This window comes from Euprymna scolopes, chromosome 7, assembly GCF_053919585.1.
Source record: "Euprymna scolopes isolate OS-2025 chromosome 7, ASM5391958v1, whole genome shotgun sequence".
NCBI classification, from domain to species: domain Eukaryota; kingdom Metazoa; phylum Mollusca; class Cephalopoda; order Sepiida; family Sepiolidae; genus Euprymna; species Euprymna scolopes.
The window spans coordinates 91,978,184-91,997,888 of record NC_136488.1 but is presented as its reverse complement, the minus strand read 5'-3'; the positions used below and the strand labels follow the sequence as shown (position 1 = coordinate 91,997,888).

The window sequence follows — 19,705 nt, the reverse complement described above, 5'->3', positions numbered from 1 at the left end:
ATTTTATTTATTTATGTATTATTTTTTACGTAGGCGTCACCACTTATCAAGGCGCGTAGGCCGCTCGAGAATAAATACTTTTTGTTGAGACCAAGAGCAGAGGGCTGTTTAAAATATACAAAATTTAATATTAAATTAAAATAACATTGTTTCCATGCTTCAAAATACCCTCATAACTTTAAGATTATATTAGTCTCGCAAGTAACTGCGAGACAAACAAAATGTTACTTAGTTAGTCTCGCAAGTAACTGCGAGACAAACAAATGTTACTTAGAGACTACTATTGAGTAATCCAACGTAGGGTACCGGTGGAAAAAATAAAAAATTAATTTACTTGAGACATACTTATTGAACATTTTCTGAAATAGTACAATAATTACCTTGACATTCTTCTGTTTAGTTTAAGATATCATTTTCAGATATTTTGATACTAATACCGTTATTAAAAAAATAAAAATTGCCGGATTTTAGTTTCATAAGAGTTTTCCACTATAACATAAACAAACCACTATTCGTACTACCATAATAACAGCGACACAGAGAGAGAGGGAGAGAGACAGAGAGACAGACAGACAGACAGAGAGGGGGGGCTACTGTTCAGTATTTGTGTAAAATATTACATAACTGATTTTTCCCCTATTTTTGATTATCCGTTACATTAATACCATTGCTAAATTAATTTAGTTTAAATCCCGCATTTCCATCCATGCTCACCACCGCCCACCGAAAATTACCGACTATTACCGAATGAGCAGACGTTAAATTGTAACAAACACACATCCGTAAAGTTGTTTATTTATGTCTGCGGTGCAGAGCTCCTTACATGAAACATTTTCTTGCATTATTTAAAACAGGTAAGCGTACTATTTTTTTTTTTTTGTTTGTTTACAAATGCTGTGTCAATAAAATTCTTACTTTCTTTTATACCACTATAACATAAACAAACCACTATTCGTACTACCATAATAACAGCGACACAGAGAGAGAGGGAGAGAGACAGAGAGACAGACAGACAGACAGAGAGGGGGGGCTACTGTTCAGTATTTGTGTAAAATATTACATAACTGATTTTTCCCCTATTTTTGATTATCCGTTACATTAATACCATTGCTAAATTAATTTAGTTTAAATCCCGCATTTCCATCCATGCTCACCACCGCCCACCGAAAATTACCGACTATTACCGAATGAGCAGACGTTAAATTGTAACAAACACACATCCGTAAAGTTGTTTATTTATGTCTGCGGTGCAGAGCTCCTTACATGAAACATTTTCTTGCATTATTTAAAACAGGTAAGCGTACTATTTTTTTTTTTTTTGTTTGTTTACAAATGCTGTGTCAATAAAATTCTTACTTTCTTTTATACCACTATAACATAAACAAACCACTATTCGTACTACCATAATAACAGCGACACAGAGAGAGAGGGAGAGAGACAGAGAGACAGACAGACAGACAGAGAGGGGGGGCTACTGTTCAGTATTTGTGTAAAATATTACATAACTGATTTTTCCCCTATTTTTGATTATCCGTTACATTAATACCGTTGCTAAATTAATTTAGTTTAAATCCCGCATTTCCATCCATGCTCACCACCGCCCACCGAAAATTACCGACTATTACCGAATGAGCAGACGTTAAATTGTAACAAACACACATCCGTAAAGTTGTTTATTTATGTCTGCGGTGCAGAGCTCCTTACATGAAACATTTTCTTGCATTATTTAAAACAGGTAAGCGTACTATTTTTTTTTTTTGTTTGTTTACAAATGCTGTGTCAATAAAATTCTTACTTTCTTTTATATTTATGCGTTATTGGTAAAACTTTGTTTATACAAATTCCTGGGACTTACGTAGGACCCCCCCCCTGGAGTAAATGTGGCATTGCGGTGATTTTGCGGCCTGTCAAGAATATTATGAATATATTATTATCATTTTTAATTTTTTAACTGGCTGTAACATTTTCTTGCATTATTTACAACTTTTTTGTTGTTTGTTTACAAATGCTGTGTCAATAAAATTCTTACTTTCTTTTATAGTTATGCGTAATTGGTTAAACTTCGTTTATACAAATTCCTGGGACTTACGTAGGACCCCCCCTCCCCGGAGTAAATGTGGTATTGCGGTGATTTTGTGGCCTGTCAAGAATATATTATGAATATATTATTATCATTTTTAATTTTGTAACTGGCTGTAACATTTTCTTGCATTATTTACAACTTTTTGTAAATAATGCAAGAATATGTTACAGCCAGTTTTTGTCTTTCGATATTTCTTATCGTTTCTTCGCAAGTTTGCCGGCGACGACGTAATGTCCTAACCTCATTATTAAGAAAATAATAGTGTGTTACAATTAGTGCATCTGTTCTTCAGATGCTGCACTTCCATTTCATGTTCTCTTTCGGTGGAGGAGAAATCTGTCACGACTGAGACAATTTTTATTTTTGTACCTTTTCTCCGCGTTAAAAAACGACCCTGGTGTCTAACTCTGTCCCGTGGGGAGGCATAGTAAATAGGTACAATAAGTGCATGATCACCAACATTTTTACTATAAGGGTGTAACAAATACTCGTGTAACAACGGTAACATAAATGCAGAAGCACATTTATACCTAAGTACAAAATTAACAAGAAGTAATATTACGACAATAATCATTATATAGATTTACATAGTAAAAAAAAATGTTTTCTAAACTTCCCATTTCGCCCCCAAGGGCACAGAAGTTGTCAAAAATGCCCCAACAGTTTAAATCTCATATTTTTATTCTTGCTCAACAACGCCCACCAAAAAATCACCGATTAATAACGCATTAGCAGACGATAAATAAATTGGAAGACTCTAAGAAACGAAATAAACAGTCAAGTTTTTAAAACGATTTAGCAAATAAAGCCATCTTTGTCATTTTCTTTGATGATAGGCTGAGTTAGATTAAAATGACAAATTTATAGGGTATTATATTATTCTGGGGGTCATTTCTTTTATTTATCTTTATTCTCCTTTCACACATGTATGTATATATTACTACTGCACCTACTGCACACCCTTACTATACATTCGCCCCCCCCCTCATTTTCTACAATCTATTTATCACTCTCCCCATTCCCCTACCTCAACGTCACTATTCCTCCACTTTTTCACTTCGTCATGTTCCCACCCCCCTTTCACTGCCCCTATTTTCCACCTCCCTGACCGATTCTTCTTCTTCTCAATAGTACTCTCAATACTTCTCAGTTCTCTCTACTATTCATTGTTGACCTTTATTTAATTATTTTATTTTTTTTATATTGCTCATTCAGATCATCCGAGACTTGAGACTACAAAGTGACAATTAGAGACTCAGACTGTTAATTAGAGAGAAAGAGAGTGACGCAGGAGGGAATATAAAAGATTGTAATGGAAAAGGAAGGATCGAGTCAAAGTAAAAGAAAGCCTGAGTGATAGATTGTTCAGGAACAAACAGAGAGAGATATGAGCAAGGAGAAAGCAAGTGAAAGAGAGGAAGAATATCGCCAAGAACAGACTTTCTGAGAGTGAGGGCACTCAGAACAGGAAAAGACAACTCAAGCTTGTCAAGACACTGCATAAGGCTTGTCACTCCTACCACTTGTTTGACCATTTTTATACATTTTCTGACTCGTTTCTTGTTCAATTTGCACATAATTGACATATTTTTGCCAACTATATTGCATTGCAAAGTCATTAAAATTGTATTTATGTTCATAATTATAAAAATGTAATATGTGATTATATTTTTTCTATTTTCACTGTGAACAAGATAAAATTTAATTAAAATATATCTTTTATGAAATAGAAATTATATTTCACAATTAAAAATTGCATAATTCATTTCGAATGTAAGCCTCGTTATCACAATAAATGCTACATTATGCATAAAAACAGATCTATTATTCTGATGCTTCTGATCATTGGTGGAGTCGAAATTAACCCAGGACCTATTGATAAGCAAAATGAAATGGAGTACACCAATGCAAATGATGGCAATAAAAAAGTATATGATAAAATTGCTGAAAAAGCTAGAAAAGCTGAATATTATAGAAAAAATAAAGATAAAATAAAACAAAGAGTTCAGAATTATAAAAAAAAACTCAAGGCGGTAAATAATGATACTTATAAAAAAAAGCAAAAAGAGTCAAATAAAAAATATTTCAATAAAAATAGAGAAAAAATGCATGCGAAAATGGCCCAATATTATAAAAAAAATAGAGAAAAAATTTGTGCAAAAGCATATTATAGCAAATATAAAAATAAACATAGAAAAACAGCATCCAAATTTACTTGCAAATTCGAAATGTCAAGCAAAGATGCTAATTTTCATCGACACATTCTGATTAGAAATATGAGACAAATTAAAAAACGACGAAGATGTTATAATGAATTAATGCAAAAAATGATTATAATGCGGAAAATGATTATGTCATACAAAAATATTGTCAAAGAGAATATAACAGACCTACAGGAACGCAGATTGGCTAATAAAAGTGCATTCAGCACTGTCAACAAGAAATATATTGAAGGAGTTGGCATGAGAAACTTCATGATCAACCAATTGAAGAAGTACTTCAGATGCATCCACTCTTATGTAGAAAAAGCCAACAATGACGGTCTGCAGACTTATTGGGGCAATAATTTGTTCCACTGCTTCACCAATGAGCACTTTCTTTGCGATAAAAGCAAATATGAATATGTGCCATTGGCTCAGTTGTCAAGACACAATTTTAAATTTATGCATTGCCAAGAATGTGATTGCAGTGAATTAAACACATTTGAAGTCCCCATAAATGAAAACAATGAAAATCAAATTAATAACAGTGACTACAGAATATCAATGACTCGTCTGTGTAGAATCGAAGATGGCTGTCCAGACTCAGCTCAGAAATTGGAATATGCTAAAAGATTGCATAACAATTTGTCTGATTTGAGTCCGAATTTGACAATTGCTCAAATGAGGAAGAAATTGGATAGTTTCCAAAGTTGCAAAGGTATGCATTCTGATAGAATTTATTGCTGTGGCCAAAGTGATTGCATGGACAAGCTGGCCCTGCTGAAACTCTTGTCACCACACTCGCAACACCTGAGAACAGTGATCAGAAAAGTATATCGATTATTGTCGATTGGAACATGGCTTAACAAATATGACATCGCAATACTTGAAGGTGACTGGTCATTATATACTGAGTTAATTTACCAGGTTAGCAGAGATGCTACTATTTCTGACCTTTACAATGAATCCTTTTCAAATGAAAATGAATTTCACACTGAGGTTTATGTAACAACAAAATATGCCAATTTGTTTAAAAAATTTCAAAAGGCAATTTATGATTTTAAAATAAATCATTGTGACATTTGCAAAATGCGCAAAAAAGATTCAGAATTGCATGAATGGGACAACTGGGATAAAATAAAATCTCAAACAATACTTAACATTATTAAAGCAAATTACACATTACCATGTATTGTATGCAAAAAATGTCAATCGGATATGATAACATACAAAAAAGTACCAAATTTGGCATCGATTAATGGTCTTCAAGTTGATCACATCCCACCTGAAATCTCCATTTTGAATATGTATGAAAGTCTTCTTATTCAAAGAGCCAAATGCTTTATGAATATAATTAAATTGGTGCCATACAAGTTTAAAGGACTGCAAAGCCAGTTGATCCCAGCTATCAGAGGAATAGCTAGTCATTTGCCAATGCCAATGGAAACAACTATCAACCATGCTATGAATACATTGCCAAACAATGATCATAAATTACTTGAAATTATAGTTGATACATTGCCAAACAAAAAAAATATTATTTGGCGCTCATTGGTTAATATGGATAAAGTTCTCAAAGCTTTGGATTGGTTGAAAAACAACAATATCTTGTACAATGACATTAAAATTGATCGAAATGCCAACTTGGATGAAATTGTCACATGCACTGGGCGAAATGATAGTCTGAAAATGGATCATTTTCTGACTCAGACTGGGGCTCAGATTTCATATGAGCATCACACGCTCATTGAAATGCAACCAATGTTGCCACCTGAAAAGGATTTGACGATTTTCAGGCAAAAAAGAGTTGAAGGAGTATTACTAACTGACAATGACCCATTATTGGAATTGTTTTGTTTTCCTGATTTGTTCACAAGAGGTAGATTTGGAATGTTTTCAAATGAACGTCCATATGGCAAAGTAAAACCATACATGTACATCAGAAATCGATTGAACCATTGTGATCCTAGATTCAGAAGAAATATTCAATATTTGATGTTTTCTGCCGATAAAGCTGATAAACGAGCCATTGATGCTGGTATTTATGCTATAATGAAAACAGCAAAAATGCCAAAAATAACAGTTGCTGAACTGAAAAAAAGATTGACAAATAATGATAAGCAACTGGAAGGCAATTTGTCGATGATGATGGCAAATATGCGAGGATCTAAGGAATTTTGGGCTCGAAAATACACGGATTTGCAAGCTTTTGATGAGTGTTATGGAGTACCCACTTTCTTTTTGACACTGTCTTGCAATGAATATATCCTCAAAGATTTGCACGAATTTCTTGAAAAGTTGAATAATACAACTAAAAAATTTGGACAAATAAATAATGATGATATTGTGGCAGTCAGTGAACATTTTTATCATAGATTCACATCATTTTTGAAGATTGTCATACTTGACAAAAACGGCCCTCTGACTGAAGTTGCCCATTATTTTTGGCGATTAGAGTATCAAAACAGAGGCACTCCTCATGTACACATGAAAGTGTACTGCAAAGATGCTCCTATTTTTGATGAGACTGACAAAGATTCACACAAAATAGTCCAAACTTTCATTGAATCTATTATTACTTGTCAACTTCCCAACCATTTTAAATCACCTAAATTAGCCTATTTGGTGAATAAAGTGCAAAGACACACTTGTGGTGGATCATGTTACCGTAAAAAATTTGTCAGAAATAAATTTTACACAATTTGTCGCTATGGATTTCCTAAATCTGCTGGAAATTTCAAATTTAACACAATTGAAGAAAGTGTTAGGTCACATAAATGTGGCAAAAAAATTAAAAAATTGTATAATTTGAATAGAAGCTCACAAGAGCAGTACATTAATGCTTACAACCCAGCTATTTTGATGATGTGGGAGTCTAATATTGACTTGCAGTACATTTCTGACAATTCAATGATTCTGAACCATTACATCACCAGCTATCAGACTAAATATGAAACATCTGAGACTGAAGGTGTGTGGTCATTGGACCAATCAAAATCATTTTATGGTAAATGCAAAAGCGCTGGTCTTTATACATTGTCCAAAAGAGATTCAGGAGCTTATGAAGTTGCTGATAAGCTGTTGGGACATCACTTGTTTGGAGCTTCTGCAACTGTAATGTGGGTCGGTGCTGATATACCTGAATATAGAACCCGCAGATTTTTGCCACAAGAAGAATTGGATCAAATGCAGCCTGATTCTACAGATTTGTATTATGGCAATATGGTTGAAACATGGTACCCGAATAGACCTGATTCTATGGAAAATAAAAGTTTGTACTATGTTGCGAGAAACTATGAAAGAACAATGAATGCTTCCACAAATGATGATGAGAAAGTTTCATTGAAGCTGCGAAATAATCATGGCTTTTTAAAAAAAGTGAAAGAAAAAGCTATAAAGACGCCAAATGTGAGATTGACTTCTGAAACAAAAGAACGATATTATCACAATTTGTTGATGCTGTTCAAACCTTGGCGCCAAGAAGAAATTGATTTACTTGATGGCTGTAAATCATATGAGCAATCATTTTATCAAAATGCTCCATATTTGTCTGAAATGACAAATTATGAAAGTATTAAGAAAAAAATTAAAGATGCTATTGAAATAAGCAAAAAAATAGAGCAAAAATCTAAAAATTATGCAAATGAAAATAACGCTGATGATGATCAAATTGATTGCGATCCTAATATGGCTAAAGAGGCAGATAAAAATGAAGCTGATTTAAATATGCCTCAAATCAGACATGTCACTGAAGCTCAAGTTTTAGAAAATGAGCAAAAATTGAATTTCATTCAAAAAGAAATTTATAATGAAATTATTTCCAAACTTGAGCAACAAAATCTTCATTGGAATGAGGAAAACCCTATTCACAGGTGCAATTGTGACGATTGTCCACAAATTCTCAAATTTATTAGTGGTTTTGGGGGTGTGGGCAAATCTTTTCTGATCAATGCACTGGCAGATAAAATTACTCTCACATATCCTGCCATCAATGGACCCAGTGTAGTTATTTGTGCTCCTACTGGTGTCAGTGCTTACATTTTGAAAGGATCTACATGCCATAGAGTCTTTCAACTAAATGTGCAGCATGGTTCTACACCTAAATATGAACCATTATCAAAGGATAAAATAAAAAGTTTGAGAACCATGCTTGGATATGTGAGATTATTCATTATTGATGAAATAAGCATGGTTAGTCACTTGCAATTAGCATTTATTCACCAACGTTTGCAAGATGTTTTTGGTGATATTAGGAAACAAGTGTATCCATTTGCAAACATGTCAATTGTTGCATTTGGTGATTTATTCCAGCTTCCACCTGTTAATGAAAAACCTGTATTTTCCAAAATATCTATTCAAGATGCTAGAAAATCAAATTTGGGAATTGCTGGTATAAATTTGTGGTCATATTTCGATTATGATGAATTGACCATAAATATGCGACAAAAAGATGACAATGAAAACTTTGTTAATATTCTTAACAGAATTAGACTTGGGTCACCAACTGATCAGGATATTGAGATCTTGAAAAGGCATCGAATCAATCCTAAACAAAAAGCAAATATTGATCAAGTTACTGATCTTTTGCAAAATTTGCAAAAGAAAATGCATATTATTTGCATTGTACCCACAAATGAATCTGCTGAGGAAGTGAATTATAAAATGTTGAAAAAAAATAATATTCATATCATTGAAATTTCAGCAACTGATTCCAACTTAAGACAAAAAACCGTAACAAAAAAAAAATCAAAACAGACACCAAAAACTTCTAAACTTAAAAAGATTTCTGACACAGCTGGACTTGAAACTGTGCTTAAAATTGGAATTGGTGCTAGATGCATGTTGCGTCGGAATATTGATATCGAAAAAGGACTTTGCAATGGTATAATGGGTACAGTCACTGAAATACAAATGAAAGATGGCAAAGTTGTTGCTGTGACTGTAAAATTTGATCATATGGATCATGCAGTCAATGTTGAATTTGTGCAAGCTGACTATGAACTTTCTCGTGGCCTCTTTGTGACTAGATCTCAAATACCTTTGTCACTCAGCTATGCTTTAACTGTCCACAAAACCCAAGGTATTTCAGTCGATGGTATCATTGTTGACTTGGGATCTGATGTCTTTTCAGATGGAATGGCCTATGTAGCTTTGTCACGTGCTAGAAAGCTGTGCAATGTCTATTTGATCGACCTTGACCCTCATAAATTGACCATGTGTAACAAAAGTGCATGGACTGAATATAATAGATTGAGGGCCAAAAGAGACAGGGTTGATTTGCCACCGCTTCCTCCTTGTTCTGTTAAGCCTCAAAGTTTGTCATTGTACAAACAGACTTATAAACGAAAAAAAACAATCGTTATAGATCATGATTTGAAGCAAAAACATAATAGTCCAAATAGAAAATGGCTGAAAATAGACAATTCAATTTCTCAAAATAATTTGGACCTCAAATTGATCAATGAAAGAAATGCTTGTTTTGCTAACAGTATTGTTCAGACAATTTACCACCTTCCTTTGTTGTCTAACATCATTAAAAGCATTCCAAACATTGATTTGCCAATTCAGCAATTAAAAAGATTGCTTGTCCCTGGCACTCACAGTGTTGCTGATCTTAGAGAATCAATCGGAGGCGTTTTTAATAGTGGCCAACAAGAATGTGCTATTGCATTTTGGGAATCTTTGATAAACAAGTGCCCTGACAGTGCCAAACAATTATTCACTTTTGAAGAAAGTAAAGTGATGAAATGTCTTAGAATACACAAACAAAACTGCCAAAGACTACAAGATAGTGAATGTAATTGCACCTTTAAAGTTGGCTGTGGGTTCCAAACCTTGCAGATTGCTGGAATACCACAGAGATTAGTTATTCAACTTCATCCTACTGATGGTCGACAGCAATTTAAAAGTTTGCTCAAAACTGATGCTTCAGTGCTCAAACATTGTATCAAATGTCAGCAAAATACTGAGCACTTGGAAAATGTCACTAGAACGTTTCCTACTGCAATGAAATATTTGTGTGTTCAAATAAATAGATTTATGTTTGAAAATTATAATCCTCGGCGAATTAATGCTGAAATTATGAATTTCAGTACAAAAAAACAAAATATTTTTGGAACAAATTTCAAAGTAAAAACAGCTATTCTGCACACTTTGAATAGAGTCGATTTTGGGCATTATACTTGCATTGTTAGAAATAATAATAAGTGGAATATTGTCAGTGACACTAACTTTTCTAGTAATGTCAATTTTCCTTCCAAAATGTCCAATATTGTTGGCATTTTTTTTGAAAAAATATAAAGGAAGCAAACATTTGATAAAAACAAGGTCATACATTCAATAGAAATAAATAGTGGTGGTTTTCGCTTTTAAAATTCAACCATCACCTAGGCATGGCATGGGGCTGTAACTGTAACTCTGCAGGCGAACAATAGCACTGTTATGAATCATAACTAAACTGGAGACAAGATTTCTGCTTCAAGAGATAAATGTACTATAAAATTTTAACAGGAAAATTATTTTACTGAAAACTATTGATCAATATTACACTCTAAAAAGGAAGATACTAGAGTTAAAAAAACAACAATTTTATTTACACTCAAGCAATTCAAAATTTATCTCAAAACTGACTCTTCAATTCGCAAATATTGTCAACAAAATACTGAGCATTTTGAAAAAGCCACTAGAATGTTTTCTACTGCAATGGAATATGTGTGTGTTCAAACAAATAGATTTTTATTTTAAAATTACGATCCTCAATGAATTAATTCCGAAATTATATATTTCAATAAATTTTTTTTGCAGAAATTTCATTGTAAAACCAGATATTCTTCACTTTTATGAAAGCCGATTTGGGCATTTTACTTGCATTATTTAGAATAATAACAAGTGAAATATTATCAGTGACACCAATATTTCATATAATTTTAATTTTCATTCCAAAATGTCGTCCATCAATATTGGCATTTCTTTGGAAAAATATAAAAGAAACAAATAATTGAGAAAAATCAGACCATATATCCAATCGAAATAGCAAAAACTTGAGTGCTAACCTCCCAATCAGCGTGGTATGGGGCTATAACTGTATCCCTGCAGGCGAACGATAGCACTTTTATGAATCACTTAAATTCAGAATTTTAAAAAAATTTCTGTAAATTTTTTTTTATGTAATACTTTTCCTGTGATCATTAGCATGTTCTATTAATTAATAAATATAATTCTATTATTTTTATTGTTGCTTATGTTGTTGATGAATAGAATTTTAAAAAGTTAGGTATTTTCTTGAAAAAGGATTTCGGCCTCAACAGAAAGATGTTCAACAAAATGTTTAACCATAAAATTTACCAAAAACTATTAATATTAAACTATAAAAAGAAAGATACTAGAATTTAAGCAAAAAATATTTTATTTCAACTCAATCAGATGTGCCTTATGCACTAATAAAAATGCAATTGGCATTTTGTTGAACTTTTTAAGATTTTAAATATTTATAAATTTTCTCATTATAAAAAACGATTATTATATTGATTATAATTTTTTTGACAGAAGAAATAAAATGAATTGCATAAAAAACATTAGAAGACAAATTTTTAAATCATAAGAAAAATCTAAAGTCACTAAATTATCAATAAAGTTTGTCATAATAATACATTTATTAGATTAATTTTAATTTGGAAAGATAGAAGTACAGTTAAAACATCCAGAATCAGCGAATTCATTACATTTTATCATAATAAAAACGATTGTTTTATTTCAATGCTATTGATAAGAAAACATTTGTTTTACTTGATTAAAATTAATTAAACATAGATTATATCTGTAGTATATAAATATTTTTTTTATAATGAAACAATTTATTAATTTTTGCTGATTTACGATTTTTTCATTGCCGGTTTTTATTTTGCAAATTAAAAATAATCCAATAATCTTTTTTGATAATGAAAAAATGTGCTGACAATTAAGTGATTTTAAATATTTGAATATTTTTTTAAATGAACAATAAATTAAAATCAATTTACTAAATAATCATTTTTTTCAAGATTTATTTACACAATTTACTAATATTTATTGATATAATTGGATAATTTTGCATTGTTCTTCTAATGTTTTATATTCATTTTATGAGAAAATTTATAAATATTTAAAATCTTAAAAAGTTCAACAAAATGCCAATTGCATTTTTATTAGTGCATAAGGCACATCTGATTGAGTTGAAATAAAATATTTTTTGCTTAAATTCTAGTATCTTTCTTTTTATAGTTTAATATTAATAGTTTTTGGTAAATTTTATGGTTAAACATTTTGTTGAACATCTTTCTGTTGAGGCCGAAATCCTTTTTCAAGAAAATATATATATATATATATATATATATATATATATATATATATATATATATATATATATATATATATAACTACTTCATTTACTCACATAAAATTAATATACGAAAGTATAACTTTATGCGTAAACTTTAAGTATTTACTTCAAAAGTGCTCAATACGTTGGTAGAGCTAGTTAGTAATTTATAAAATATATATGGCGATTAAGCTACACTGAATATTCCGCATTTCATTCACTCTAGGATTCTTCAGGCTTATGCGCATAAGCCTGAAAAATCATAGAATCTTAAATTTGTATTACTATATATATATATATATATATATATATATATATATATATATATATATATATATATATATATTAGAAAGGCAGATAGATAAATAAATTGATAGAGAGATAAGATCTGTGATTTATATTTTCTTTCTTCTGTTACATTAATTTAACAGTGCACAGTCTGCAAAACTCATTTAATTCCGCACGAGGATTGAACCCCAGATCGTTTGCACACCCCGGTCCTGTAGTATCATCACTATGCCATCATCATCCGATACCAACAAAAATGAAAGATTCTTTTGACTGATTGGAAAATCCATCATGTTACCGAACACCGAAGTTAATTTTCTTGTGGTTTTGATCGTAAACATTCGCCCCATCCCACTTTTCCCCTACAACTTAATGCACTTGCAAACCGGAGAAATCTAAATCCAAAAGCGGTGAAGTTATTCAAATATGGGTACTATGTTGGAAGCACATGTGTTTACTATTTTTGTAGTTTTAATATATTTTACATGAAAAAAAAAAAAAATGGATTATCATATTAGATGGTTATAGAAAAATGGTCCTATATATATATATATATATATATATATATATATATATATATATATATATATATATATATAGAATAAATGACAAAAAACTATATTCCAAAATTCATGATGTTGACTATCTTATAATTTATTCCTTTAATTCAGTTGACTTTTACAATTCTTGACAGTATCTGTTTCGTAGGGCAAAGTCAATCACTTAATTATTATATCAATCAGTTGCTTATTATTCAAAATGGCGTAATTTCCGGATTTAAATCATGTTAAATCACACTTCATTTCCTTTTGACGGATTGATTGTTGCTATTTCTTCTGATGAGTTAAGGGCATAATAGATTCACTGATTAATATAATAATTAAGTGATTGATTTTGCGCTACGAAACTGATACTGTCAAGAATTGTCAAAAGTCAACTGACTTAAAGGAATGAATTAGAAGATGGTCAACATCATGTATTTTCGAATATAGTTCTTTGTCATTTATTCTCAATATTGCTATGTAATTACATTGAGCTTTTTAAATAAGGATTGGTATATATTATAAGAAAATATATTCCTACAAAAACATACCTGTATGTATGTCTGTATGTATGTGTGTATGTATGTAAAATTGCTCAATTTCTATGTAACATATGCTTAAAGATTTGTAAATCTGTGGCGGGACTGCGGAGATGGCATGGACGATGAGTGGGGAGAACTCAATATGACGACAATCATCTGGAAAGTTGCAGCAATCATCATCATCATCATCATTATATATATATATATATATATATATATATATAAAAAAGCGAACGTGTCTGTGTGTCTGTCTGTCAGTCTGTGTGTCTGTCTGTGTATATTTCCCTACGCAATAACTCTGTCAATTTTCAGTCTACAGACTCGAAATTTGATATACAGGGTACTGAGATTTGGGAAAATCGATGTGATTGGTTTCGGCCAGAAATTCGGCTGTTAAGGGATTAAAGTTCAACGATTTGACCTTTGTGAACTCTACCAAACTCCTCCGACAATTTTGGCTCTAAACACTTGAAATTTTAAATATAGGTTCGTTGGATATGGATCTAACTTAATAATTTGATTTGAGTCTAAAATAATAAATGTAAAGGGGTCATAATAGGGGTCAAAGTTAAAAAAATTTAATTTTTTTTTTTTTGCTCAGCATACACCTCCAAAACACCCGGTCAATGCCGGGCACCCATGCTAGTCTGTACATCTATCTATATATCTATGAAAGTGAAAGTGTCTGTGTGTGTGTGTGTGTATGTGTGTGTGTGTACATTTCCATACGCAATAACTCTGAGAATTTTTGGTCTACAGACTCGAAATTTGATACACGGGGTACAGAGATTTGGGAAAATTGATGTGATCGATTATCGGCCAGAAATTCGGCTGTTAAGGGGTCAAAGTTCAACGATTTGACTTTTGAGAACTCTACTAAACCCCTCCAACAATTTTGGCTCTAAACACTTGAAATTTTAGATATAGGTTCCTTGGACATGGGTCTAAGTTAATAACTTAATTTCAGCCCAAAACAATAAATGTTAAGGGGTCATAATAGGGGCCAAAGTTAAAAACAAATTTGACCTCTGCGGTCTCTACCAAATTACTCAGACAATTTCTAGTCTAAACATTTGAAATTTGACATAAAGGGTAATCAGAGATAGGGCAAGCTTTTTAATCGGTTTGGTAAAAAATTTGAGCTACCAATATATAAATGTATGTATGTATGTTTGCATGTCTTCCTAAAATTTCGATTGTCTAGTCTTAATTTAAACCTTCGTCACGTTTTTTTCCCGTTCTTTTCCATCTTCACGGTACGGGTTCGAGCCTGCCTTCTTGCTAGCACGTTTTTGTGCTCAACACACACCTTCAAACACCCAGGCAACGCCGGACACCCATGCCAGTATATCTATAAAAGTGAAAATGTGTGTGTGTGTGTATCTGTATACATTTCCCTACCAAAGAACTCAGTCAATTTTGGGTCTAGAGACTCGAGATTTGACATAAGGAGTAATGAAATTTGGGACGATCTTTTTACTCGGTTTTCGGCCAGAAATTTGGCTGTCAAGGTGTCAAAGTTCAACGATTTGACATTTGAAAACTCTACAAAACTCCTCCGCTCATTTTGGGTCTAAACACTTGAAATTTTAAAGGTAGGTTACTTGGACATGCCTCAAACTTTTTAATTTTATTTGAGCCCCAAAAACTAAATGTTAAGGGGTCAAAATTGGAGTCAAAGTTAAAGAAATTGACCTCTGTGGTCTCTACCAAATTACTCAGCCAATTTCTGGTCTAAGCATTTGAAATTTTATAAAACGGGTATTTAGAGATAGAGAAAAAATTTTAATCGGTTTGGGTCGAAAATTTTAGCTTTCAAGGGATCAAAGTTCAAAAGATTTGACATTTGCGGTGTCTAGCAAAATACTCAGCTAATTTTGGGTCTAAACATTTGAAATTTATACATAACGGTTATTCAGACATACGGCAAGCATTTTAATCAATTGCGGGGCGAAAATTTGTCTGCCAAAAGCTCAAAAGTTGAAAGAGTTGACTTTTGCAGATTCTACCAAATTCCTCCGACAATTTTGGGTCTAAAGACTTGAAATTTTAGATGTAGGTGACTTGGACATGGGTAAAACATCATATTTTGATTTGAGATCAAAATAATAGATGTTAAGGAGTTAAAATTGGTGTCAAAGTTAAAAAATTGACCTCAGCGGTCTCCACGAAATTACTCAGACAAATTTTGGTCTAAACATTTAAAATCTTACATAAAGAGTATTCACACGTATGGCAAGTTATTAACAGTATATACATAGGGACCGAGCAAAGCATAGGACTGAACTGCTAGTATATAAATAAATATAACACTCTTATTTTTTTAAATGTCTCGACCAACAATTATATATTTTCAAAATAGGAACGTCTAAAAGGACAAACTTGAGAAAAACAATGTAAACAGCCAAAAAACAATAAAAATACATGTACAATCAATATTTAGTAAATCAGCCCTTGCTCTTAATGACAGCTGCAGATTTTCGACAACAAGAACGAATCAGTTCTTGACAATCCTCAATACTAATTTTAGACCATTCTTCTTAAAGATTCACCCACAAATCGTCCGTGTTAGTGGGATTTCTTTCCATAACTTTCACTCCTAATGTCTTCCAAAGACTCTGTATTGGATTTAAGTCAAGACTTTGCAGTGGCCAATCCATAATTTCGAAATCTTGCTCGCTAAGGTAACTCATTACCACGTTTGCCTTGTGACATGGGATATTATCTTGCATAAAGGTAGCCCTATCGGAACCTGAATTCGGTATGAATTGCGCAACATGATCTTGAACAATGTTTTTATAGATCTGCGCGTTTACACGAGTTTGTAACCGGACAAGAGGCGTTGTACCTTGGCTAGAAAACATTCCAAATACCATGACGCTTCCGCCCCCAAACTTGATAGTTTTCTTAATATACTTTGCACTTAATCTTTCACCAATACGTTTCTTTACATTGTTTTTTTTCATCATTTCCAAATAAATTAAACTTGCTTTCATCACTGAAAAATATTTTTGCCCAATTTTCATATGTCCAAATTACATACTTGTTTGCAAATTCTAATCCCTTCTTCTTATTCTTCGAACTAAAAAGTAGTTTCTTCTCTGGGGTTCGATTAAACGGCCCTATTTCTTGCAATCGTCTAGAAACAGTCTGTCTTGACACATTAAACCATGACATAATATTCATTACCCCCTTAATTTCTGCGGAAGACTTAAAACGGCCCTTTAATGACATACGCTGCATTATTCGATCTCTTTCCAATAAACCGAATATAATATTTTAGACAAAGGGTTTTTTTAAATTCACGCCCCCCCATTTTCAAATGTCTATTAAAAAGTAAATAATTAATTTACTCTCTAAAGTTTTATATATCACAAATTAAAGATAAAAGATCAATAAATAATATATTTAAATTTAAAACAAAAAAGTACTGTTTTTTAGAAATTTACCTGTAAAGTCCGAAGTTTAAAACCATTTTTTTTTAAACCACGTTGTTTTTTTTTGTTTTTTTTTAAATTAAACCTTGGTCCTTGCTCCTCTAATTAAAAAAATAGGGGTTTAATTACATTTTTCGAGTAGTTATAAGCTTGGAAAGACAGGGGGTCAAATTATTCAATATTACGCTAAGTAAGCAACAGGTAAAAATCATATACAGAAATACTTTACTCGACAAGCGAGTTTTATATATTGTTAATCATTAACAAATAATTTCGCTGTATGAAAGCTCATTACTGGACTCTCTCTTTCTCTCTCTCTCTCTCTCTCTCTCTCTATATATATATATATATATATATATATACTTATTTTTTCTGGTATGTATATTAATGTATATATATACGTATATTATATATATATATATATATATATATATATATATACATAAATCTTTATATATACATTCATAAATAAGTATATATATATTTATAAACAAATATATACATTTATAAACAAATATATATATATATATATATATATATATATATATATATATATATTACTATTTTATCTGCTTAGTTACAAATGTTTCGGTTACCGAATCATATCAACGACCCAGTAACTTCATCAGACTTTAACAGAAATGTTTATTATGACTGGAAAAACTATATTAGAAGAAGCAAAAAAGGGGGGGGGCGAGGAGGGGAATTTCTATTTTATTTGTCTGCAATAGTATTTTGCACTTTCTTCAGTTTTTTTCTAATTACTATTTTTGCTGTATATATATATATATATATATATATATATATATATATATATATATATATATATATATATTAATTAGATACCCACAGACACTAGTGTTTCATCCTTTCGAGGAGCATCAGTGTAGGGTGTCACGATTAACGCCAGTCGAGAGATTCGAACCCTCGCAACAGAAATCATGTCTGGCTTCATTAGCAAGGACCCGAACCATTCAGCTATGGACAATCGCGAGAGATACAGTTGAAGCTAAACACTTATTCTTTTTAAATGCTTTTAACGCCAGTCAGAGAGATCTAGTCATTATATGACGATCTACGCATATGAGCTAGGTTGACCGACTTATTACAACTGAAGGTGCTCAACGATAAGAAACAAGTTCCTTAAGGTATATATATATATATATATATATATATATATATATATATATATATAAGTTAGATGCACGTACTTAGTCGTCCTTATTACATTCTTTAATAGGGGCCCATGGTTATATTTTTTTTATTTTAGAATTGGAGAAAAAAATGCAAAATGAAATTTATTGCTGCCTTGAGGAAAAGCCAATGTTGGGTGTGTCTCTGTAACATGAAACTTCAACGATCCTATTAATGTCTTCAAAATACTTAAGGAATTTAAGGTTTTACAAGTTTGTATTTGTATTAGCGTGGGGCTCTAGGTGAATTCATATACGACAATCTGTCCATTAAATTTTAACTTAAACAAATAACATCTACAACTATTTGTCCAGAAATATACATAACATAAAAAATGTTTTAATTGGAATTAATTCAGAAGAGATTTTTTCGAGGAAATCCCTACACCATGAAAACTATTGATATTTGTATATTCATTTTACATATTAAATAAAAACGGATTATATTAAAGATGTCTGCTATTTTTAGTTTCCAGTTTCTATTCTGCAAACGGGATGACACTGACAAGGAAGATATGATCCCTTCTTTTTCTCGGATAATATGAAAGCCTTCCTTCCTCATGTTAAGAATGGCTTTCTTGTCGGCTTCACTATGTCTAATTATCCAGCCAAATGTGCAGCAGTAACCGAAAGTTAAAACGAGCCGATTCTTAGTAAGCGTCTTTAGTTTATCTTTTTTTCAAGAATCTTAAAAATGACGCAACAACACGGGCGTTAAAAATATTATAGATTTTTTTTTATTATTAATATTATATTATTTGATAACTTCAAAGAGAACAACCATGGAGAAACAACAGCGGAAAATTCTTAGTAATCTTAAATATAACCTAAAAACGCTTACTATTAATACCTGTAGATAATAAGTAATTGTTGCGGTGATCCCACCTTATAATGAACTTTTATATTTATTATAAAGACTACGAGAATATGTTTCTCGCTGTTAGTACACATGTTACACACAAGTCATGCGCACTTGGCAGCCGGACGGATGCATAGCCACACCCTTTATTTGTTTTGATTACTTTTCTGTTCAATATATCTGTTTTCACTAAATGCCAAATCG

General features: G+C 31.7%; 1 protein-coding gene and 1 long non-coding RNA gene across 2 annotated transcripts in view; one reads left to right on the top strand and one right to left on the bottom strand.

Annotated features, from left to right (window-relative positions):
* LOC145279826 (uncharacterized) overlaps positions 1-19,705 on the bottom strand; it is a 302,766-nt gene that overhangs the window by 132,420 nt on the left and 150,641 nt on the right. The gene's annotated exons all lie outside the window — the stretch shown is intronic.
* LOC145280168 (uncharacterized) lies at positions 1,573-13,113 on the top strand. Its single transcript, XM_080131932.1, has 3 exons — positions 1,573-1,735; positions 3,299-9,093; positions 13,072-13,113. The coding sequence occupies exons 2-3, from the start codon at positions 3,889-3,891 to the stop codon at positions 13,111-13,113; spliced, it is 5,247 nt and encodes a 1,748-aa protein (XP_079988058.1). The 5' UTR covers positions 1,573-1,735; positions 3,299-3,888.

What these genes read in the sequence shown, in the direction of transcription:
- LOC145280168 (XM_080131932.1), top strand. Translation starts at nt 3,889, where the DNA reads ATGCATAAAAACAGATCTATTATTCTGATGCTTCTGATCATTGGTGGA. An exon ending in ACACAGCTGGACTTGAAACT is followed by an intron (nt 9,094 to 13,071) that starts GTGCTTAAAATT and finishes TTAATTTAACAG; the next exon opens with TGCACAGTCTGCAAAACTCA.